The sequence below is a fragment of the Apus apus genome, chromosome 1, assembly GCF_020740795.1.
Source record: "Apus apus isolate bApuApu2 chromosome 1, bApuApu2.pri.cur, whole genome shotgun sequence".
Classification (NCBI taxonomy): Eukaryota; Metazoa; Chordata; class Aves; order Apodiformes; family Apodidae; genus Apus; species Apus apus.
Window position 1 is genome coordinate 140,295,687 of NC_067282.1, and position 23,758 is coordinate 140,319,444.

Consider the following 23,758-nt stretch of genomic DNA (forward strand, 5'->3'; position numbering starts at 1 on the left):
ACATAAACTCCAGGTCAGTTATATAAAAGATTAGGCAGAATCACCATTCTCAAAGAAATTTAGAAGAGACTGGCAGTCACAGTGTTGTTTGAATATCAGTCCACTTATGGAAGTATTTAAGCTAGGAAGCCTTAGAGCAACACATGGAAATAATCCTACTCACCTTTCCTATGGCAAAGGAGCAACGTACACAAATCCCAGCAGAGACTCAAGAGCTGCTTCACACAGAGGCCACCACACACTCTTGGCTAGCTACCTGCAGGAAGAGAATTAACACCAAGCACTCACACAGAAAGAAACCACAAGTGCAAATGGTTATGCCAACCATTACTTGCTCTCAGAGCTGTAAAACAGAACACACACCCCTTGTAAGGGCTGGGAAAGCTACCAATTCTCTTCTCCCAATAAGATGCAAATGCACAGCTCCTGCATTTCCAACAAGGGAAAGCTTCTTGTCTCCCAGATGCCCCAGGATATCATTTGCACCACAAGATTTGTTTAGACTGCAATTACCATAGCTCTAGTGCACAGAAATCTACTGAAACCTCTGGGACACCACGGAGGATATAGACACCAGACCTGGACCCAGCATAAAACAGAGGCAATACAGAGCCCCAGCTCAGCATTGCAGGAGAGAGCAACGTGCTCAGGATCACATCCTACACCGGCAGGGCTTTCAGCCAAGCACAGTTTTAAGGTCTAACTGGCAGAGCTGGTCATTTTGCACACTCCTGGCTCCAACCCGCAACAGCTCACCTGCTCAGCCCTGCTGCACCCCTGTGCGGTGCCCCGACGTCCCCTAAGCCTTTCCTAAGAAGGCAGAGGCTTCCCCAGAGGCGGGGCAGCACCTGCCATGCACATGCCCGCACATACACACCAGGCTGCCCCCCCACACACACAAGCACACGAGCCGCCCCTCAGTGACCGCCCCCCCGGGCAGCCCCGACCTGCTGCGGGCCCCCGCACCGCCATCCTCCCCCTCAGCACCGCACACCGCCCGCACCCGCCCAGGGAGCCAGCCTGCACCCCCACCGCAGGGAGTCGCCCCTGGGCCCCGACAACCCCTCTCCGGCCCGGAGCGCCGGCATCACCCCTTCGAGGCAGCACCCCCAGGCCCCGGCGCCCTCCTCCTCCTCCCAGGGAGCCCCCTCAAGCCCGAAGGCCTCCCCCCCATCCCCTCCCCCCACGCTCGTCCCTCTGCTGCAGAGAATTAACAGAGCAAATCCGTGCCTGCCTCCCAGGGACAGCCAGCCAGCCCTCCCGGAGCGCCGCGGCCGGAGCAGACGCCGCTGCCGGTTCCGCCGTCACCGCCGGCGGCCGCGCCGGGAGAGGGGCCGGACCCCGCGCCTTAACGAGGCCCCGGCGCCTCCGCGCCCGCCAAGCTGGGGGAGCCTGATTGGCTGGCGCAGGTGACGAGCACCGCCCGCAGCCAATGGGGCCGGGCCTGTGGGCGGTGACGCGCGAGCGGCGCGGCGGCTGCGGGCGGCCCGGGGGCGCGGCCCGGCCGCTGGGCCCCCCCCGAGCCCCGCGCTGCGGGTTCGGGGCCCGGCGGAGGCTGCGGGGATGCCCTCCCGCTTCCTGCTGCAGGAGCAGCTCGTTTATCTGCGGGGGGATCTCGGCAGAGCTGCTGGTCCCTCTGCGGTCCGGGACGCGCCAAGGCAGGCGGCGTCGGCGCGGGCGGTGCTTTATCACAGTCGGGGTCACCGAAGCGGAGACCCCCGGTGGGGGTGCTGGGGTCACGCCAGCGTGTGCAGAACACGGCCGGAGGCAGCCTCTGGCTTCTCCCGCAACCACCGCCCCGACTCGGCTCCCTCTGCCCCAGCAGCCGACGGGGTCTGCATCGCCAGGCCGCAGCGGCCCCGGGGGTCTGTGCCCGCAGCATCCGCACCTCCGCACCCACCGCCCCGGCCGGGCCCTGCGCGGGCAGGCGGGAGGGAGGGAGGAGGCCAGCTCACTCTTTTGCCGCCCCAGGGAAGAGGCGGAGGAGTGAGCCGGGCTGCCCGCAGCCGCCGGACCTCCCTGCCCTCCGGCCCAGAGCCCCCTCCGTACGGAGGAGAGTGTGTAGCCCGGGGCTGCCGTCCAGCACCGCCGCGTTCATTGCCAGGATTCGAGGGAACCGGGCACAGCGTCAGACAGATGGGGTTTTTTCCCAGGAAGGGCTCACTTTTTCTTCCGCCATTAGGACCTTTTGGTTTTGGTGAGAAGCAAGGCCGAAAATCTCGTCACTCTTAATGAAAACAGCACTGGGGAAAAAAAACCAAAAAAGAAACAAAAAAAACCCCCACATATACTCAAGTCCAGGAATTTAGGGATCCTTCTGTCTATTCTCATACTCACAGGCTTCTGATTCAAAGTAATCAAAACCCAGTGGCTGGAGCAGCTCCGGCTAGATGCTGAGAGAAGTGGTGTGGCAAGGTGGTGAAGGTGGTAACCCTTCCTGTTTCTGCTGCTATAGCTCAGCTTTTATTTAACAAAAATAGCAGAGCACATCTTTTATACATAATCAGATTCACATTTTCTTCTCTAAATGCTAAGCCTTGAACAGCCACACGGTAAAGTTTAAAAAGGCCACAAACCCAAATGTATACCAAGTGTGTTGTATCACCCTCTCTAAAAGGGAGAACTAGAGGTAACAGGTCAAAAATGATAGTGCATGAAAATGAAAGATGGGGGATTCAAATTCTGATAGAAAAAAGCAACACAAGGAGATTTGTGTGCAGTTCTAGGCCCTGCCATTTTAGAAGGATATGAAGGTCCTTGAATGTGTCCAGAGGAGGGCATCAAAGCTGGTGAAAGGGCTGACAAGACTCTCCGTGAGGAGCGGCTAAAAACTTTGGGCTTGTCCAGTTTGGAGAAAAGGAAGCTGAGCTGCAACCTCATTGCTCTCTACAGCTTCCTGAGAAGTGAAAGTGGAGAGGGAGGACCTGATCTTTTCTCCCTGATATCCAGTGATAGGACACATGGGAATGATTCAAAGCTGCACCAGATGAGGTTTAGACTGGACATTAGGAAGCATTTGTTTGCCAAAGGGGTGATCAAACATTGGAACAGGCTTCCTAGAGCGGTGGTCAATTCCTCAAGTCTGTCAGCATTCAAGAGGCTTTTGGACAATGCCCTTAACAACATGCTTTGACTTGGTCAGCCCTGAAGTGGTTAGGCTGTTGGACTAGATTATCATTGCAGGTCCATTACAACTGAAATAGTTCTCCTCTTCTCTTCTCTTTTCTCCTCTTCTCTCCTTAAGAAAATTCGGACCAGGGGTGTTAAAATAATGTCTCTAAGGTGCTGTGAGGAGAAAGGATGCTTTGTTTTGCACTTACAGGGATTAGCTCCTAACCTGTCAGTGGGAACAAAGGACTAGCCAGATGAAACACTGCTTCACTTGGCTCTCAGCACAGCACTAAGCATAGCCAGAGTGGCCAGGCTGCTGGCAAGCAGCATCCTCTATCTCTTTGGTGGTTATTACACTAACTCTGTTCCTCGTTTATTTGAGGAAAGGTCTGGAAAGCATTCTGCATCTCAGGGAGAACATTTTCAGTGCTTTTCCTAATGCAGAGCTCTGCTTCATCTCAGTGCAGAACCACAGTAAAATCTGCTACTTCTGCAAAATATTTCCACTGGATGTGAATCGCACTTACACATATAATCCCTTTCATCTCACCCACTAACTTTACTGTTAACAATTACTTTTTGTCTCTATCAACTTTGTCTAAGCCAGAATCTACAGTATAAAGCCAGTCCAGCCTATGTAGTCAAAGTAGTACTCTCAAGTTCACTGTACCCGAGGAGTTTGCTTTGCCACCCATGAGCTTGAACTGGCAAAGAGCAACACTCCCACACCACAGTGTGTGGTCACAGACCTGCAGTAACTCTGTCTCCAGTCAGATCAAACCTGTCTCCTCTTGTAGCAATGTACCAGTGGTAAAGATCTGAATATAGGTGCATCACAGGTAAACTGGGTGATTGACTCTGCAAGGAAAAGAACCAAAGATCCTGGGGATAGAAACAAAAATACCTGTTCTTGAGTATCAGTACTATGTAATGGCTGTACTTCAATCATTAAGAATACAGTTAACAGAAATAAACATATGTCAATATGCAGTCATAACTACAAGTAAGTAGACAGCAACCTGTGCCAAAAGCCAGGAGCTCCACGGCCATTAAATACAGTTTCCTTATCTTCACTAGTCTTTGAACAAGATCATTTCACTAACATGGCAAAAACAGCCTAATGACTTCGATTCACATTTCAAACTACACAAGGACTGAAGAGTTGAAGCCATATCCCTGTGCACAACTTATTGCAGACAGCTACATTCATCTGGCAGCTATTATCTCTCAGACCAGCTGGGATGTGGTTGACAGGATCTCTGCTCTGGAGCCCTTCAAGGCTGTAGCATTTAGCTGGAATGTTTATGGCAGAAGCAGTTCAGGAAAGTCCTTTTCTCAACACATAAACTTCTGCTGGGGCACCACTGCAACTGCACCACAATGAAGAAAGGCCTGGAGCTAAGCAAAGCAAAAACAGAAGAAAACAGAACTGGAAAGAAGAAAGGACGATTAATGATTGATTAAAACTATAGCAAATAGGAGCATTATTCACTGATTGTGCTCTATGCCCTTGGTACTTTTTCATAGAATAGTTACTTTGTTCAAAGCAAGTATTTGGCATAGAGCACTGCAGACATACGCATCGTAATTTCCAGAAAACTCTGAGCTCTTTGTTTAGTATTATTTGATATATGAGCTGTCTTCATTAATCATTTCATCTTCAAAAGAAGCTTCTGTAATCAAATCCTCAGAGTCTTTAATAACTCTGAAACCTTCTCCCTAAAACTTCCTCCTGGATGTTTTTCTACTCCTATGAATTTGTGCCTTCCCTCCTGGACTCTCCCCACTCCTTTCCAGCATCAGATGCTGCCAGCATCATGCCTGTTCTCCCTGCCACCCAGATGTGTGCCCAAGGAATCCTCACTCTTTTTTTTTTTGGAGGTGGGCACATTCAGACCACTTTCAGTGATTGACAGTTTCTCCTCTACAAAAGTTCTATATCCTGACTTTTCTCTGTCTGCTATCCATATTATTGTTGTCTCACACTTCTCTGAAGCTTTTTTGATAGACCACTTTAATTCAAGGCCAAATGTGTATTGAGAGAGGTCTGGGAGTACAACACACTATGCAGAGATGTAAACATATGCTTATTTGCCAAGAGGACTCAGAACTGTTACATCATAAAATCACTCCAGCTCCATCCATCTCCTTGCCCATCACCCCACAATAGCCCAGTTCTCTGTTCTCCTGTAAACTAAACACAAGCTTTATTTCCTGCTAGAAATCAACTGCGATGTATACAAGGGAGGTCTGGGAAGCCCACAGTGTGTGTTAAACTTCCCATCAGCAGGAGAGTGCTACCTAGGTGGGATGCCTTTCCTTATAACACCACAACCATCTTATCCATCTGTGCCTTCAGTCTCCTTACCTATTCTTTTATACCTCTGCTTAATCATTTTTTCTAGTTTAAAAGACCACTTTATTTGCTGCTTTTTTCAATCAGCTTCATTTTTTCCATCCCAGGAAGACTGCAATTCCACAAGGTATCAATGTCACATTTTCACCCAAACCTAGTCTCTAAACCCACTTGTTTAGCTGCAACCCAAGCCAACTTATGTGTATTCACAGATGGGAAACTGTTTTCTTTGTTCCTGAGACCACAGCCCATATGAAGTGGTGTACAGTCCTGCTGGCCTGAAGTCCTTCATTGGTCTCTATACACCACACCTTGGTCTATAATACAAAGAACATAAAGCTTTCTCCACCAGAGTTCAGAGAGGATGTAGCAACCAAGCAGGTGCCAGTCCTACTTCAATCTTTTTCTTACAGCCACTCACCACATGTTGCATTACCCAGACAAGTCGTTCTGAACCTTGTCTTGGCTCAAGCATACCTATGCATGGGTAATTTTTCATCACATACCTACCCCTATTTGCCAATATATCACACCACCACATCTTAAACCAAGCCTATTATTACCTAAAACTTGGTGATGCATCTGACAGAGCAGTGAGGCATACCTTGCACACTAGTTAGTCACCCAAGTACAATTTAAACTCCTCAACAACAGGCCTTTTTCACCTTTTGTTTAACTAGTGCCTAATACAATGTTGCTTTCATATGTAAATACCATGGGGCTTTCATCCTGTTTGGGTTTGGAAGCAATACATAACTTTATGCATCTGAGTGGACTTTTTAATGTAGAAACCAGAAACATAAGTCCATGTGAAATAAAGTATTATACCTTTTTTTTTTTTTTTTACTCTAACTCCATTGCTTAGGGGGGAAAAATCTGTCAAAAAGAGAGGAGTGTGTGAGCACTTAAACTTACCCTGCATTTGTCACCAGAAACATAGCTTTAGTCTTTCAGTAAATGCAGAGGTTTTTCTGAATCATTAAGTACTGAATAAATGACTAAGAAAGAGGAAGAAAATATATAAAAGCCTTCATTACATGCAAAACGATGAAGGGAAGCTGCTATGTGAGGCATCATATTCCAAACCCAATGTGGGAACTGAATTTCTTATGTAATCCCTATGGCTAGGTACTGGTAATGTTATTCTGGAGTAAAACATGTGACTTCTGTCTGCTCATCTGAAATCCTAACTCAAAAAATTATTTTATTTCTGAAATAAGCTCAAAACATACACTTGGGAAAAACCTTAAATTCTCTATGTCCTCAAAACCATGACATGGACATCTTCAAATAAACACACTACCACAACAGGTGCCTAGGTGTTACAGGAAAGTGGGTGGAACACCATGTTCTGAAGGGAGCCCTCATGGATGCAGTTCTAGCCCCCAAAAATAGTTCTAAAAGAAGTTGTACAGGGTGCCAACAGCTGGGAAAACAAAATTGTTTCTCACAACCAAATGTTTTTCCAGAGAAAAGAAACACAAATTGAAGATCTACAAGGTTCATGTTTACATTTTGAGGGTTTGAAGTGGTTTACATTGCAGGTTTTGGTTTGGGGCATTTCACCATTTTCTAGTCACAATATTGTAAAATTTAACTTATTTAGCAGTATCAAAAGCAAAATAAATACATTAAAAAATCTCATGATGAATCTGCTTTTTTTTTTCCCCCCATGATAAACAAAGTGCTGCAGACATCAGACGTCAGTAAGAAACTGTCTGGGAAGAGATAATTTAAAAGGGCCTCTGAAAAAAAACAGCAGCAGGGTGGTGTCTATTCAAGGCATGATAAGTTGGTTAAAAAACAGACTGGATCATGCTGATACTAGAGCACGGGAACAGCACATAACAATCTGGGCAATTACAACTGAAAGGGTAAAAGGGTAACTCCAATGTCATTGCAGAGGATGAGGAGAACAACAAATGTGCACAAGACATTCAAGTTTGCTTGTACTAATGCCTTTCTCAGAAAAGTTAATGCTTCACCTTAAAAAAACTGCTTAAAAGTTTTTCACTTCCATGTTACAATGAACAGCGGATTAACTAAGAACTTGCTGGTGTGTGTGTGCAGAGCCATCTCTGTCTGTGTTTATTATGTTTGTTTTCTCACAAACACTCTCCAAACCACAAAGATTTATCTTGTGCTTCCTAAGTTTCTTTCCATAGTATGTGGTTCTCTTACATGGTAACAGTTTACAAAACAAGCCTGACTGATGTTTTGTTTGGTTTTGAATGGAGCACAAAAATGACTTTCCTATACAAGAAATCTGTCCTATGTGTCATGATTAGGTAATACAAAGAAGACTGAGTCACACTGTTCTTCTACTTTACTGTAACTCCTCAGAATTCAGTGTTCCTGACTTTAAAAGCAACCAAAGAAAAACCCCAACAAAACCAGGCCTCTTTTTTACCGGATTGTTTCCCAGGAAACTTCAGGACTTCAGTTGCTGAATAAATAGCTGTGTATTACAAGGTAATTCATTCTTCCCCCACCCCCATTTCTTTAACAAAAAAGGAGCATGAGTGAAAAGGCAGACAGGACTAATAAATCATGCATGAATGGGGAGTCAGGATATCCAACTTCCCAGAATTTTTAAAGTCTAATTTTCATTTCACACCTGTTTTACTCATAAGGAAATCCATTCATTTAAGTAATTCTGTGCCTGACTTCCAACTTTTTTTGATTCAGAATTAGTCTATTCCTCTCTCTTGCCATCAGATCTAACTGTCCACATAAGAGTATGGAAAAAATACCTTGCCTGTACTTCAGCATCTCCTTTTTATATTACAAAAAAGGCACTTCTCTGCTTCACAGAGACATGAGGTACTGTCCAACATTGGCTTTTTAAACAGGCCAAGTACTTGCTTAAATATTCAGTACTGCTGTCATTAATCTTCCCTATGGAATTCCGCATCTGCAATATACCAAATAAGTAACTGAGCTAATATAAATTCAAAGGATCTGTGATAAGAAAACCTGGGCAGTATGGTTCTGCCCTTCTTAAGAAAGCATTTGCAGAAGTAACTTATATCTGGTAACAAATTATGTGTCTTTTGGGGGAGGAGGAGGGGGTTATAATACCTCTAGAAAGATACCATAAAATGAGGCCCACACTATCTGACCAAGGTCTCTTGGCTTTCTAAAGATACAGAGGTATAAGTGCTCACAAACTTTAGACATGAAGAAGCCACTTGATTTAGTCTTCTGGGTTACATGTAGTTTTCTGGGGCATCTGGGAGGACACACACAGGCCAAATTAATTTTCCTGGCTTTTGCAGCAACTCACACCTGGCCACCATCTTTTCCCAGCTGGTCATGTTACAGACATGTTCTATTTACAGGACAAATGAAAGTCCCCAGACATGATAAGAGCTGGAAGCATCCTGCCAGAACAATTAGCAACTCATGGCCTCTCCCTGTATTCCCTCAATTACTTCTGGAAATGGCAGATGCTGAGAATGCAGGAGGCCATCTGACCAACCCTACAGTAAACCTGGAGCACACAGCGAAATAATTGCAGATCCATGGATTAGTGAGGAACAATAAGCCAAACTTTTGTGGGAATCACTAGACCTTCCACAACCCCAACTAAATGTTCATATTGCCCATGGGTCCTGTCATGTGACCGGAGAAAGACCGCATGAGGTTCTGCTCTTGTATTGACAAAACCTGAGTAACTCAGTCAGCTAAAACAATCTGGCTACCCTGTTTTGTATGAGTTCAGGTTATAAAGCAATTTCTATTCAGCTCTTATTGCACAGAATTTACAGTGGTGTTTTTCATGTTGTTCCTAATCAGCCAATCCTCATTGGTTTTACTGTGTGCTGAATTTTGTTTTGTTTTTCAAACATGAGGGAAATATTTTCAATACTTTTGTGTTTCACAAATGGAAAATTTATTACTTCCTTCACTCTTAAGGCTTTTGAAGCACCCCTTTTATTGTCAAAACAAGGCACATCTGCTGAAACTTGAAATGGAGCATGAAAATATTTTTCCATGATGACAAGAGCCTCCACTTGGCAAGAAAAACACCAGACTGTTCTCAAAAGCGATGAGCTTTGGAAAACCTACAGTCTGCAGATACGAGAGAAGAAAATCCAGTGGGAAAAAAAATCATGCCCACCAACAAAACTGGGCAGGGCAAATTTTCTATTTGTGGATGAGCTGGGTTTGGAGGCTGGCCACGGTGTTGTTCCTATTTATCTTAAATTGCTTAGCCCCACATAAACAACTGAAAAGGTATAGTCTTTGTTGGTACTTTGGCAGCTGCTCTTTTCATAGGGCTTGACCTAGAGAAAATCAAGCAAAGTATTTGCCAGTCCCACATTAATCCACCTCTCCAGTCTATAATCAGAAGGTTTCTTTTTACAAGTCCAAGAAAACACAGAAAATACTCTGACATGCTTCTGCTGCCACAGCAACCAGTGCAAGGAAGTGGCAGTTTAATTAAACCAGTAAAAAACCTGATCCTGCAAAATTAATATTAGGTCTTTGGGAGGATAGGTGTTATTTTGCTGAAGAGTGCTTTCCACTGTTTTAACTGACATGGTAAGGAATGGATTTAAGCTAAATCAATATAAAACATAGTTCAACTGATACATGTCCAAAAAAGGCATTTGCATCAACATAATGAATCAGCGCAAGATTTTCATGTAGACAAGAGACAAAAGAAAATGTAACATATTATACTTCAGGAATACCATGAGCATGCCTTGTTTTGCCCTTGCCTGCTATCAACACCTCCTCCACTGCCTCCAGGGGTCTGTTCCCCACTGCCTGACAATTTTATTAACGATCTCTTCCTGTCTTATTTACCCTCAGGTACCCACTTGTTGGCAAGTTACACTTCTTCTCACCAAGCCACTCTGTTTGATTTAGCTCTCAAAACTGTAACTTCCTGCAGTTCTGCTAAGTTAAAAGGTTCCTCTTCAGGGTATTTTCAAGCTGATGTTCTACAGACTCCCCTGTTTCCTCTATTTGTAATAGTAATAGTTACTACAGCCTCCAAGGCAGACTGGCTGGGGTTTCCTAGGGAACCAAAATATATCGCTTGAGACTTCTTGGGTGTCCAATGTTGTAGAAATGTCAGAACTTCTTCTGGGAAGTCCACCCTTCTCACAGGGTGACACAAAGTGATTGAGCAAAAGCATAAAAAAGGTCATAAACCATTTTTAGCAGCTCTGCTTTCTTAGCCTGGCATGATATTCCAGACCCTGTCAAATCAGCTCGAGCCTTCTGGTTTACACTACTCTGTACCGTAAACCAGCAGGGAAAGTGCTTGGGAAAAGGTCAGCTCTTACTCTTTGTCATTAACTTCCCTCCTCCAGATGCCAGCATCTCAGGCCAAGCCTGGGATGCAGATCCTGAGGAATTTTATCTCTTCCATTGTGCCCGAGCTACCACCACACCTGCATTGTGAACTGCAGGGGCAGAACAGAGGATATGCCTGGTGACGAAGCACTGGAAAACATACATGGTGTTGGTATCGTAATGTCCAGCCATTCTGAGGACACGAGGGTCAATATACAAAATAGGTTAGTCAGAGTTTGGTATTAGACTGGCTAAACAAAGAGACAGCTGACACTGTTGGCAGACATTTTACAAAAGGCTTGCTCCTATGGTGCTGAATCAAATGCAAATCTCCCAGTGGTAATAGCCTCTGGATGAAAATATGTAGTTTACCCAACTCAATACAGCACACACTGCTTCTGAAGAGCTGTAGACAGCCCACAGTCCCCCATTGACTGCTGGGGTCAGAGACAACCTGGAGGTGCTGAATACATTACAGTGCTACCAGTCAGCCATAGTAAATCCAACCATGCTAATTTTTATATGGTCTTTCTGTTTCCCTTGGGATGTAAAACTTGTTGTAAGTGCCTGACTAACAGGAGGGAGAAAAGAAGCTTGATTCTCCCCTCAAGCATAACAATGCTTAAGAGTGCAAGTTTTGGAACATCTTTGAGAGAAAGCAGTGAGTCGAGGCAGGAAAAGCAGTCATACATTGCAGTGTAAGAGTCTTTTGTGTGCCTTTATAGAATCATAGAATGGTTAAGGTTGGAAGGGACCATAAAGATCATCAGGTTCCAACCTCCCGACTATGAGCAGGGACACCTCACACTAGACCAGGCTGCACTAAATCCTTTAATTTAACGATCAGACAATTCAGAAAGTCAGTCTGTTGCTGATAATTGCTAAATTACTCTTCAAAACTCAGATCATATCTTTTGAGTACCTACCAGAAAAATTTTCAAGCCTTTTTATTTATTACAAGTGTAAGCCCCCTTCAATTTTTTTTCTTCTTAACCTTTTTAGGAAAAGAGACAGAGGAATAGAGATTTCCACCTTCTCAATATTACTAAATCTAAAGAATGCAATATGCAATTCAATCTCCTGAGAAATTATTTAAGAAATTCAAAAGCAGCAGTCATACACAAGGTGAACTCTGCCCCCGTGTGTGCAAACATTAAAATACACCTTCCCATCCATTACCTAGATCCTCTTCTGTTTCTGTGCAAAAGGATCTATTAGTTTATGAAAATAATTATATATATAAGACATCCTGGATGACCATGTAGCTACAGGACACCTTTTCTCTTCTACACTCACATCTCTCTCTGTATTATGAAACTCTCCATTATGAAAGCACTGGTCACTAAAAAAAAAGCCATAGAGATATGCCTGTTCCATATCCCTGTTGCCTATACTAATAAAACAAAGGGGAAGTAAAAGTGCAAAGAAAAAAACAGGCAACTATGGAATTTTATCAGAGGAATGGTCCTGTTAGGATGAAGAAAAAATGGAGACTTAATTTTACTTCTCTCTTTTGCCACACATGACATATGAACTTCCCTGTTCTCCCCTGTGCCTCACTTCCGAGCCTGTGAAGTACAGATACCACCACTTTTGCATGTGGGGGTAAAAAGGAACTACTTCTTCCTCTGTAAACTCTCACCAAAGTTTCTCTAACTGTCTCATTTCACCAGTACACAGGGTGACAAGGCTCTGTCCATGGGAGACCAGGCCAGGACACCATCCCTATCCTGGGGACACGCTGCTCCAGCCAAAGGGCTCAGCCCTTCCTCAGCCCATTACCACACAGCCAGCAGCAAGGGAGCAGCACCATCAGCAGAGAGAGATCTCTGTCCCACGCCCTACCCCAGGACTCCTATTTATCGACTCACTTTTGGACACTCATTGGCTTTATCAATAACTTGAGGGCCAAAGAGCCACTGAATGAATCAGGCTCTCCACTGGGTAACCAATGAGGTGAACTCCAACAGGGTGTTGCAACACCCCAGCTCATATCACAAGGGAGATATGCACAAAAGGCACAGGGGAAAGGGCATTGCAGAAGCTGAACCCCACACAAACACAAACTGGATTGGGGTGCATCCACTCTCAGCCCTAATCTCTTGATAAGGATCTTCACCAGTAGGGGAGGTCCACAGGGCACACTGCTGCACGCCCCAGGTGGCTGATCACATCCACGATTTCTAATTTATGACAGCTTTCACTTTAAACTGTGTGAGTCTACAGATAAAAAGCCACACCTTTGTTTGCTGGATATGGGAGGACCCAGAGCACCAGCACCATTCCACCTTCCCTGCCCTGGCCAGCAACCAGTCACTATTATTGAACCAGCCGGGCGAGAAGCAGCTGCAGTGGGGCTACCCAGACGGGGTGCAGAGCCATGGCGACCTACGTGCAGCTGAACACCACAGCCAAGATGCCCATCTTGGGGCTGGGCACCTGGAAGGTAACAGCTTCAGGGAAAAGCACCAGTATTGCAGAGCTCCCTGGCACAAAACTCTGTCCCCCTGGTCCACCTCTGGAGAACTATCCTGGTGCTTGGGGCACCGCTCTGCAGAGCTGTTGGGCTGAGTCCTCCCTGGGAGCGGGGCTATGGATAAATAGTTTGAGACTGGTTTCAAACACTGGAGACCATGTTTATGACTGCAAGGAACAAAGCTTTTACAAAGCAAAAACAAAACAAAACAACCTGGGGCAGGGGAGTTGCTCTCAGTAAGGTGGCTTTCCTATTTTATTTTGCTAGGATACAGGAATTTAACATACTGATTTGCAATTCTTTAAGTTGTATGCATTATTTTCAGTCCCCACCAGGGAAAGTAACAGCTGCAGTGATGGCTGCCATCGATGCTGGGTACCGGCACTTTGACTGTGCCTACGTGTACCGGAATGAGAATGAGGTTGGGGAGGGGATCCAGCAGAAAATCAAGGAAGGTGTTGTGAAACGAGAGGATCTCTTCATCGTCAGTAAGGTAAAGATCTAGTGATCTTCCAGCTGGAGCAAGGCTGGGAGAAAGCTTTGCCTATAGTATTTTCATAGCAGGAGGCTTAAGTACTCAAGACAAACTTTATGCTGTAGGATAAAGCAATTCACTACATCACTCAACTCATTCCTCACACTTAGTGCTTCACCTTGTTCTGTACGGAGTATTAGGAAGGATACACCATTGTCTGCACCCTGCTGTGGTCTGGCACTGTGCTGAGTAGACCTAGAAGTGCTGGGGGATGGATCAGGAGAGGCCATCTGCAGACCAGCTGGTGCAGGAGAAAGGAAGCAGGAAAATGTAGAGTGGAACAAGTAGCAACAAGCAAGGTAGAGCTCTGAGATCACACGGTGTAAAGGAGTGATACAGAGGCAGAACCTCCTTGGTGACAGCACCTCACTGGCTGCTGAAGCACAGCAGAGGAGATGAGCTCAGCAGTGGCCAGTGCTTGTTCCAGCAGGTGGGCTCACAGTCCTGCCCAAGGGGTGCTTCTGCCGTGTGAGGAAGATGAGGCTCTGGACACCTTGGCACAGTGTAGTCTGCTCAGCATGTGTCCTGAGAAAGGTGTGGTTGCTGGGTTCTTGTTCTCCTGCTTGCTAAGGAAAATGGGCTATTTCACTGGACTCTGAGGTTACTTTTTAACTTGGTAAAGGTTGGTGCCAGCCATTTCTTTATGGCTTTTTGGTATTTTCACAGCTTTGCCTGCTAAATTTTTTGCAGGATATGTACAAATGGTCACATCTGACAGAAAGCTTTCTTGAGTTAACCAATCCCCTTCTACGCAAATCTAACCTTGCAATAGGAGTTTTTACTACAGATCTATATGATCATGTATGCTACCAGCCCAAATACTGAATTCTGTGTCACAGGCCATTCCCGTTATAGAGCAATCCCCATCTGAAGAGCACTAGGATGGCCTAATTCCACATTCCTTTCCAAAGGGGACCAGGATGCTCCTGAACAGAAGGGGTCCAAGAGCTTTAACCCCAGGGGTCACCATGTGCCTTGGCTTTTTGTCTCTAGCTGTGGAGCACATTTCATGAAAAGCCTCTGGTGAAGGGAGCCTGCCAGAAGACTCTTGCAGACCTGAAACTGGATTACCTGGATCTCTATCTCATCCACTGGCCTATTGGGTTCAAGGTACAGTAACAGCAATGCCCTTGGCTTTTCCTCCTGTGACACCTCCTCAGAACTGCCAGTAAGGCTCACAGCATTACTGCTGCTCTAGTCCAGAAAGAGCACGTGTCCGCTGTGTCTACCAGCACTGCTCTGGTGCTGCTCATTCAGCTTTATGGTGGCCACGTGAGCTGGGCTCTTGATCTCTGCCCTGAGACTGCTGCTTGTACAGCGTCCTCTGCCCTTTGGATAGCAGGAGATGCAGACCTAGAGCAAAGATCAGGCCTAACAGGTACTAGCATAGATTATGCCACTCTCCCTTTCTTTTACAAGTCCAAAGCATGCTCATGTGAAAATTACCCCTTGCAGGAAGGAGGGCTGTACTTTGCTGCCTGACAGACTCTTTCCTCTGCATGTTACAGAATCCCAGAGCAAAAGAAAATGCTTCTATTTTCCATTTCTCTCTTTACTCACAAAGTCTTTCATACAGTCCAGATTGAGCTGATTTTGCCTGTGTGAGCCTTAGTGTTGCTCCACAGACCTTGGATTTCAAAAGATGAGGCTTTTCAGCACCCAACTTGTGCAGACTACATGTACTTCAAAGGATTTATGTCAGTTTGTATATATATATATATATATACCTATACCCTTAGCTTTTCCTTTCTGCTACGCCCAGATTAAAATCTCTATTCTACCTAATCCTTTTGAGCTCAACTTCATTTCATTCTTTAAACATTGGTTTAGTTAGCTTTGTGTGGACAAGGTTGTCAAGTGAAACTGCCTAATATTGTGGCATCTAGAAAATTCCAAACATTCAAAACATTTTGGCCATACTGTCTAGCTACAGGCTTTTCTAATTTCCCTAATACAGCAACCTAAACAGCTACCCTCCCCAAAGGAAATCTGTCTGCAGTACCATTTTCAGCAGATGTACCCCAGTATAAATGAGTACATTTGCAGGACCAAAGCCAATCCTCCATATGCCTATTTAAAATAATTAAAGAAGTTGTTATTCCTAAACATGGATAACAGAATAATATATGAAGTGAACTCATGTAGGACGCCGGGACATTTTCCTGACATTTTCCTACACTTCCCAGCTTGCATTATGTGTATCATCACTTCAATGGGTCCAGTAGAAACACCTGTCTTTATTGGGATAGTAGGTGGCAAAAAAATGCCATCATTCTACATGAACTAAGAAAAAGAAATTACTGAAGAAGTAATTAAGTTATTAGGATAATTACTTGAGCGTTTTTCATGCACTATTAGCTTTAGCTTCTTACATTCCTGTTTGGTTCTTTTACATAGTTAGCATCTTAACAGAGGTTATTTCAAGCATTTTCTCTCTCACTGACAGGCAGGAGACGACCTGTATCCCAAAGATGACAAAGGCATGGCTATACCTAGCAATACTGATATTCTGCAGACATGGGAGGTAAGTTCATCCACAGCAGAAGAGATATGTCCTCTGTCCTCATCAATCTCTTCCACAGTTTCATTACCTTCAGCAGTATCAGAACTGTTCTCTCGTGCTTGCAATATTAGTTAGAAGGAAGATAAAGCAGTACAAAGTAGTTTTTCATAATGTGCATGTTAAGTCATTACCTAGTTATCCTTATTCTCTGAGTGCCTTGAGCGACCCAGAGTGAGTTGCACATTCATTTTCAGTGGAGCTACAGACCAGACTGAGGTTAGAAAAAGTTCACTGCTTGACCATAACAACTGTACCATTGTCTTCACCACAGTTCTGGTGCCCTTCTTGAATTGCTCAAATTAGTTTTACAGAAATAAAGACATTTTAGTTTGAGATCTTGCCTAGAGCATGGGGCACAGCCTTCCAGTCCTTGGACAACAGTGGATTACTAAGAGCCATCATTTTTATCCTCATGCCACATGGTGTGGATTTCCACAAAATCAGGGAATTAGAATTTGGACTTGGGCAAGGTGGCATTAGTGTACCAGTATCTGGTTTTCCCCCTGAGGACTTTCCAACTCTAAGTAGTTATTCTGTGCTGCTTATAACAGGAAACAAGCCTTGTTCAAGAAGAACATCTTCTTCATAACCTGTCTTGCATACTGGATGACAAATCTGCTCCTCTTTATCTTAGGCCATGGAAGAGCTGGTGGATGCTGGTCTGGTAAAAGCCATTGGAATCTCCAACTTTAACCATGACCAGATTGAAAGACTCCTAAACAAACCAGGACTGAAGTACAAGCCTGCAAATCTCCAGGTAAGCTGCTGAGTCACTGTAAGTGTACAGTTTCCAGGCATTATGAAGACCTGATTACAAATGAGATGGAAAAAGGGAGAACAAAGCAGACAATGCATGTACTATAAATCCCACTCTGTGGGTACTTCTGAATACACAAGGCTCTCAGATACTTCCTTTTTTGTCTCATCTTGTTGAACTACTGTTTATAAATGTTGGAATATTTCCCTGGAATCATTCTTTCTGGAAGAATAAAGGACCCAGAGATGAGTGTTGGGAAACCCCCACAGCAAAAACTGTATAAGCATTTTGTATAAAAATAGGTGTCTTCAATATTAAGGATGCATGCTATCACACAGGCCACTGGTAAATTAAGAGAAAAGAGCCTCTAATTGCATTAGGAGATAATCCATGCACAGCACTGTTACAACAACTCTGCCACTATCAGTCTAAGTGCCTTTGTCTTGGCAGATCGAATGTCATCCATACCTCAGACAGGAGAAGCTGATCAAGTACTGTCAATCCAAAGGGATTTCTGTGACAGCATTCAGTCCCCTTGGCTCTCCTGACAGGCCATGGTAAGATTGCTTTGCAATTTGTTGGGGAGCTGGCATGGATTATGCTTGTGACATGGAGGTTACAAGTGCACTATCAATCATTTCTCTAAATACAGATTTTTGTTGCTAAGATGGAACTTTTTGTGGAGGATTCTTGCCACTGATCTTCTTTCCTCCATGTAGGGCTAAGACAGAGGATCCTTCCCTTCTGGATGACCCCAAGATCAAAGAGATTGCAGCCAAGCACAACAAAACTCCAGCACAGGTACAGAGGTGCCAGATAGTGGGTACCCCTTCTTGTAACACAGCCATTAAGGACAAAAATGCTGAGGACTAGTAGAACCTCCATCCATTCCTCATGAATTGTGGCACTGCTTTGATTTTTCCCTAACAATGCAGATTTTTTTTATTATATGGCCCACAAGAGATGCTACTATTACCTATTTGTCTGTCAAAAAGATTCTTGACCCATCTTCTGATGTCATTTCCCCTCTCTAGTCCTCTTGCAGAGAATGAAAGCCTTGCATAGACTGTGGAAGTCCAGGAGGACAGAAAAAGAATTGCCTCTCTCCAAACTGAATGGGAAAGGAGGCCTTCCATGTGGGCCTCCACCACTTCCCTCTTTGCCATTCAGGAAGAGTTACCTAGGCCACAGGGACATGAATGACTTGATCTGTAGCTCCTCAGAAAGGGTCTAGTTCTACTGAAATATTCACTTGATGACAAACAGCTGCTAGCACAGGCTCTGCTTTCTTCAGAGCAGGAGCCATCCTCTCTCTGACTCAGTGCTCTGCTCCTGCAGGTTCTCATTCGCTTCCAGATCCAGAGAAATGTGATTGTGATTCCCAAGTCTGTCACTCCACAGCGCATTGTGGAGAACTGCAAGGTGAGTGTTTACAAGTGAGCTGGGTGCTGCCCTCACAGACAGCCTGGCTTCTCCTCGCAGAGCAAGCAGTGATCCTTTCTCACCTTTCCTCCTCAGGCAAGAGGACTGGGCTTTTCTTTTCTTTATGCTTACCTGCACGCTGCTAAGTAGATAAACAGGTCTTACATGAAGCTTCCCATTCTGTGATTTGTAGATGACTCAGCAGGCACAGCTTGCTTGGGTCCTGCACACAGTAACATGCCAGAAAGTTCTTGTCCAGAACAAGCAAGAAAATATTTCTTTTGTCCAGAAAACTAGTTGCTCCTCCATCTGTTAATTCAGTGGTCCATGACTGAACATGGACCCTCCAGTGTGGACCTGCTCTCTGATTTTGTCTTTCTTCACACTGTTGGATTTTTCAAATAGGTGATTTCCAGCTGTTTCTCTTGTTAGGTGTTTGACTTCGAATTGACTAAAGAGGAGATGGCAACCATTCTCAGCTTTAACAGAAACTGGAGGTTCTGTCAAATGGTCATGTAAGTGACATTGCTTGTTTCCTTCCAACTCGTACATTTTGAGTATTCTTTACAATAAATTTTGTGTCATAGCTACTAGGTAGCATGAAATTCAGTTTAATTAAAAATCATGCCAACTCCGATTCCAACTGGCTTGCTCCAAAAATACTTTTTCAGGAGTAGGTTTAATATTTTCATTTTTAAAACAAAATAAAACTACTTTTTCATTTTTAATTCAGTTTTGAGGAAACTGCAGCTTCATTTACAAAAAAAAAATGGGTTCTTAATCTTCATTTAATCTTTGTCTGATTAGAGAAATTAGTGCACATATCTCCACAAATTCTTCCTGTAGTTACATGATGCGCATCTTCCCTTGGTGGCTTCTCCATGCACACAATACAACTCTATTTAATGCTTACTTCAACCATGAAAATAACATTCCCTCTTTGATTTCCTTCAGGTCCAAAAGTCACAAGGACTACCCTTTCAATGCAGAATACTGAAGATGCTTGTAGCATGGCCTCCACTAGACCTCTAGTGCCTCATGTGCCTCTGCTCTCACTCTGAGCTGTCTCTCTATTTGCTTTTCTTACTGCATCTTCCCTACTGCTGCCAGCGAAGACACAGGATATTTACCCCATGAAATTTGCTTGAGTTCTTTTTTTGGAAGAAGGAAAGAATATTTTCTACAGAGCAATATGTGGAATGTAATAGTTTGTTGCTTATCAAAAGAGAGGATTACTACTGAAGAGCCTAGGCAGATCTGCTAAGCAGAAAACAGGGAGTGTTTGGTACCACCATTCAGTGCTTGCCTTCAGTTCTGTGTCAGCAAAAACCAGATGTTTGCAAACCAAAACAAACCCCCTGCATCCGCTATTTCACCAGAAGTGCCTCATATTTGAAATAAAATTAATTTTAATATTAAAAGCATTATTGGCTGAAAGTTTTCCATCTAGTAAGAAAAAGAGAGGTCGGCTGCAGTCACCTGCACTTCGGGGACGCGGATCCTCCCCAGGACAACGAAGCCACTCGGCACTTTCCCCTGCGGGCACCAGAGGGCAGACAGTCCTCAGAGGAGACCCGCGTTGCTCCCTCCCCACCAGCTACCAGCCCCCGAAATTCAGCCACGGCCCCCGCGGTGCCGGGGGGCATTTCACATGCCACGCACCCCGGGTGTCTGCCCCTCCTCGCTGAGCCCAAACCACCGGCACCTTAGGACTTCCTCTCCAAAATTTCCACTTTCAATTCACAAAGATAGAGCCCAAGACCACGTGCTTCCCTGTTTCCCAGCTTCCTGTAGGAAGCAGCTCATGAAGACCTCAGCGATCTCCAGGCAGAGATGAGACATCCATCCTCGGAGAAAATACACCTCGTTCTTGAACCTAGCAAAGGTACAATATTTAGTGTTGCAAAGATTTAGGGAAGTTCTACCACCCTTCACCTTTCCCCTGGAAACCTCCTGTTCAAACACTTGCTCCAGCTCACTGCAAAGCCATCATCGTGGCAGTCACACAAATTAATCCAGAAATTCCTTGGCCAAGGACACCACTTACTGCCCCATGCGACCCATGCCAAAGGGCTCTCCTACACTCTCTTGAAGAGTCTCTCCTCTCTCCCCAGAGCATAGACAACAACCTACCGACAGTAAGGAGGCAACAGAGGCGTTTGGCTGTATCATCTTGCTGAATCAGGCCTAGGTGTCAGGGATGTGCAGACAGGAGCTGCCTGCTTAGGGCTGGCAGATTGGCCTGGATCTGCCACAGAGACTGAGATTCATTTCAAGAGTAGAATTTAAATACACAGTTTTGCCAGATCATCAGATTAAGAGCCAGATACCAAAATTATCAAAGGCTGATGTCTTCAACCAGACCCTTGTGGAAACACAGACAGAGGTGGTGGTGGGACCTCAGATTATGATCCTAGCTTGATGTGAACTCAGTGCAAGAAAGATGACAAGGCCTTAGAACTGGATTAAACCTCTGTCCTCCTGTCTGCACTCCTGCCTCAAAAGGCATCTGGAAGTTGAATTGATGTACACCGTTTAACAAGATAAACACCCTGAGTATACTTCTTTCCCAAAGGCCTCACCATGTCTTCAGGATAGGGAAACAACCGACAGCTCCTGTGTTTTGGCACGGTCTGGGGAAATTCTCAGAACAAGAACAAACAGCAATGCAATTGCAGAGGAAGCAACACAAAAATCTCAGAAGTAAATGAGAGGCAAACTGCATTTATCAGTTGTGCTCTCCACTGAGTCTCATTCTCTGTCACCACAAACCCTACCCAGCTCCTTGCCACAGGAACACAAGGATTTGAAACCTCTCCTCAAAAAGACAGGCTCAGAAGAAAGAGAACAAACATTGTGGAGTCTTCTCATAAGAGATCCCACCTTACTGGCCAAAAAGCCAGGCTTTGCAAGGTTCTCCAGACCTGCAGAGAATGGATCTCTAATAGCACCAGGCCACCTTGCTAACACCCCAATACAAGATCTGACTGATTCTGGCAGTTCCTACACCACAACTTGAAACCCAGTCACCATGGATTGTTTCTGAATGTGACATGGCTTACACTAATAAAGTGTCAGCACAGCAGTACCAGCTTGAGTGCCTTGGGAATACTGGCACTTCAGCTGCTCTCTAGGTTCTTGAGAAAACACATCATAGGCAAGGCAAAATGTGTCATTTGGCATTCTTGACTGTATTCTCTGGACAATGAGCCAGCCCCCAAGAAGCTGAGCACACTCAGAGAAGGTCTGTGGGGAGGGAATCCCACAAAAGGATGAAAGAAAAGCCCTGAGGTGTAAAAGTGTTGCATGATTGCACTGAAACACCACATCCTGCTGAGGACAGCTGATGGCACTGACATAAAACAGGAGGACAGGTAACAAGGAAACTAATTACCTTGTCTGCCTTCAGTTAAATGAAGCAAAGAGCCTGGGCATCTGCTATGGGCAAGGCACCCAGAGAGAAATGCAGCATTATGCAGACTCTGAACTGGGCAGCTTTCCAGCCACTCTTCCCCCAGCCTGTAGCGTTGCATGGGGTTGTTGTGACCCAAGTGCAGGACCCGGCACTTGGCCTTGTTGAACCCCGGCCCATAGATCCAGCCTGTCCAGATCCCGCTGCAGAACCATCCTACCCTCAGGCCCATCCTACCAACACTCCCACTCAACTTGGTGTCATCTGCAAACTTACTGAAGGTGCACTCGATCCCCTTGTTCAGATCATTGATGAAGATATTAAACAGAACTGGCTCCGCTACTGGGCAACACCACTTGTGACCAGCCACCAAGTGGATTTAACTCCATTCACCAAACTCTTTGGGCCCAGCCATCCAGCCAGCATTTTACCCAGCCAAGTGTACACCTGTCCAAGCCACAACCAGCCAGTTTCTCCAGGAGAATGCTTTGGGAAAGTGGTGTCATAGGCTCCACTAAAGTCGAGGTAGACAACATCCACAGCCTTTCCCTCATTTACTAAGCTGCTCACCTTGTCAGAGAAGGAGCTCTAGTTGATCAAGCAGGACCTGCCTTTCAGAAACCCACACTGGCTGGGTCTGATTGACTTGTTTTTCTGTATGGGCCATCAAGATGATCCACTCCATAACCTTCCCCAACATCAAGGTCAGACTGACAGGCCTGTAGCTCCCTGCATCCTCCTTCCAGACCGTCTTGAAGAGAGACATCAGATTTACTAACCTCCAGTCAACTGGGACCTCCCCAGTTATCCAGGACTGTTGACAAGTGATACGAAGTGGCTTGATGAGCACTTGAAGCAGCTCCCTCAAGACACTTGGGTTGATCCCATCCAACCACATAGACTTGTATGTCTAAATTGTGTAGCAGTTTACTAACCATCTCCTCTTGGCTTATGAGGGCTTTATTCTGCTTCTCATCCCTCAGCTCAGAGGACTGGAAACCCCGCCCAACTACTAAAAACTGAAGCAAAGAAGGCATTAAGTACCTTAGCCTTTTCCTCATCCCTGGTTACTATCTTACCTCCACCCACTCCTCCAAATCCAATAAAGGATGGACGTTCTCCTTACCCCCTCCTTTTGTGGCTCATATATTTATAGAAACATTTTTTATTGTCATCTCTCACACGCGCATGTTACCATAAAATTTGGTTGCAGAAAGAACCCTCTAACGCTTGTCCTTAAGCTTCAGAAGAAGGCAGGCATTCTATTGCAGCGCTGGATGCACGAGGGAGGGTTCTCAAAGTCACGCATGCTGTAAGCGACAACAGGCAAGGCCTATGTTGTCCTACCAGACCGATGTGCATCAGATTTCCTGGAACTCATTGTCATATTTGCTTTTTTCTTCCTTATCCATGCGCCTTAGGGTCCTCAGGTGGGGTCTTCAGGTGGTCTTCCCGGGAGCCGTTCCGAGTTGTCCTTTGGTCAGTCCCTTCTGTGACCCACGCATCATGCTGGGTGGCAAGTCTAGCTGGTCAAAGTCAATTTCCAACTGCAAGGCCCCTAGTCCCTTGAGTTTGTTACCTATTTCTGGAGGATGCTCAGGCAAATGCCTTCTCTTGTTAAGGTGTCAGGCACACAAGAGCCGAGCAGCAGGGAAAGGCCCGAGCCGCGCAGGTCGGTGAGGCCGGCTGGGCCCGGCAGAGCCCACCGGGGGCTGCGTCCGGCCGGCCCCGGCAGCCCAGCCCAGGGCACCTGCCGGGAAACACCGCCCTGGGGAACGGCCCAGAGGCGGGAGGAGGCGGTGCCGGGGCGGCCGGG

At 45.5% G+C, this 23,758-nt stretch overlaps 2 protein-coding genes across 7 annotated transcripts in view; one reads left to right on the forward strand and one right to left on the reverse strand.

Moving 5' to 3' along the window:
• Window positions 1-23,750, reverse strand: part of BPGM (bisphosphoglycerate mutase) — a 37,708-nt gene extending 13,958 nt beyond the window's left edge. The window contains exons 1-2 of one of the 3 annotated variants that reach the window (XM_051644034.1): window positions 23,138-23,750; window positions 164-256 (exon numbers count right to left, since the gene is read on the reverse strand). The gene's annotated coding sequence lies outside the window, so the exon portion shown is untranslated. Of the gene's footprint in view, window positions 1-163; window positions 257-513; window positions 729-756; window positions 827-23,137 lie in introns of those variants that run through there. The other 2 variants (XM_051644033.1, XM_051644032.1) reach the window with 2 other exon arrangements.
• LOC127396395 (aldo-keto reductase family 1 member B1-like) overlaps window positions 13,005-23,758 on the forward strand; it is a 48,090-nt gene continuing 37,336 nt past the window's right edge. Inside the window, exons 1-10 of one of the 4 annotated variants that reach the window (XM_051644024.1) lie at window positions 13,047-13,223; window positions 13,579-13,746; window positions 14,782-14,898; window positions 16,235-16,312; window positions 16,986-17,108; window positions 17,559-17,665; window positions 17,828-17,909; window positions 18,447-18,530; window positions 18,963-19,045; window positions 19,485-19,954. In XM_051644024.1, the coding sequence (XP_051499984.1) occupies window positions 13,158-13,223; window positions 13,579-13,746; window positions 14,782-14,898; window positions 16,235-16,312; window positions 16,986-17,108; window positions 17,559-17,665; window positions 17,828-17,909; window positions 18,447-18,530; window positions 18,963-19,045; window positions 19,485-19,527 (951 nt within the window). In that variant the 5' untranslated portion in view covers window positions 13,047-13,157 and the 3' untranslated portion in view covers window positions 19,528-19,954. Of the gene's footprint in view, window positions 13,224-13,578; window positions 13,747-14,781; window positions 14,899-16,234; window positions 16,313-16,985; window positions 17,109-17,558; window positions 17,666-17,827; window positions 17,910-18,446; window positions 18,531-18,962; window positions 19,046-19,484; window positions 19,955-23,758 lie in introns of those variants that run through there. The other 3 variants (XM_051644027.1, XM_051644028.1, XM_051644026.1) reach the window with 3 other exon arrangements.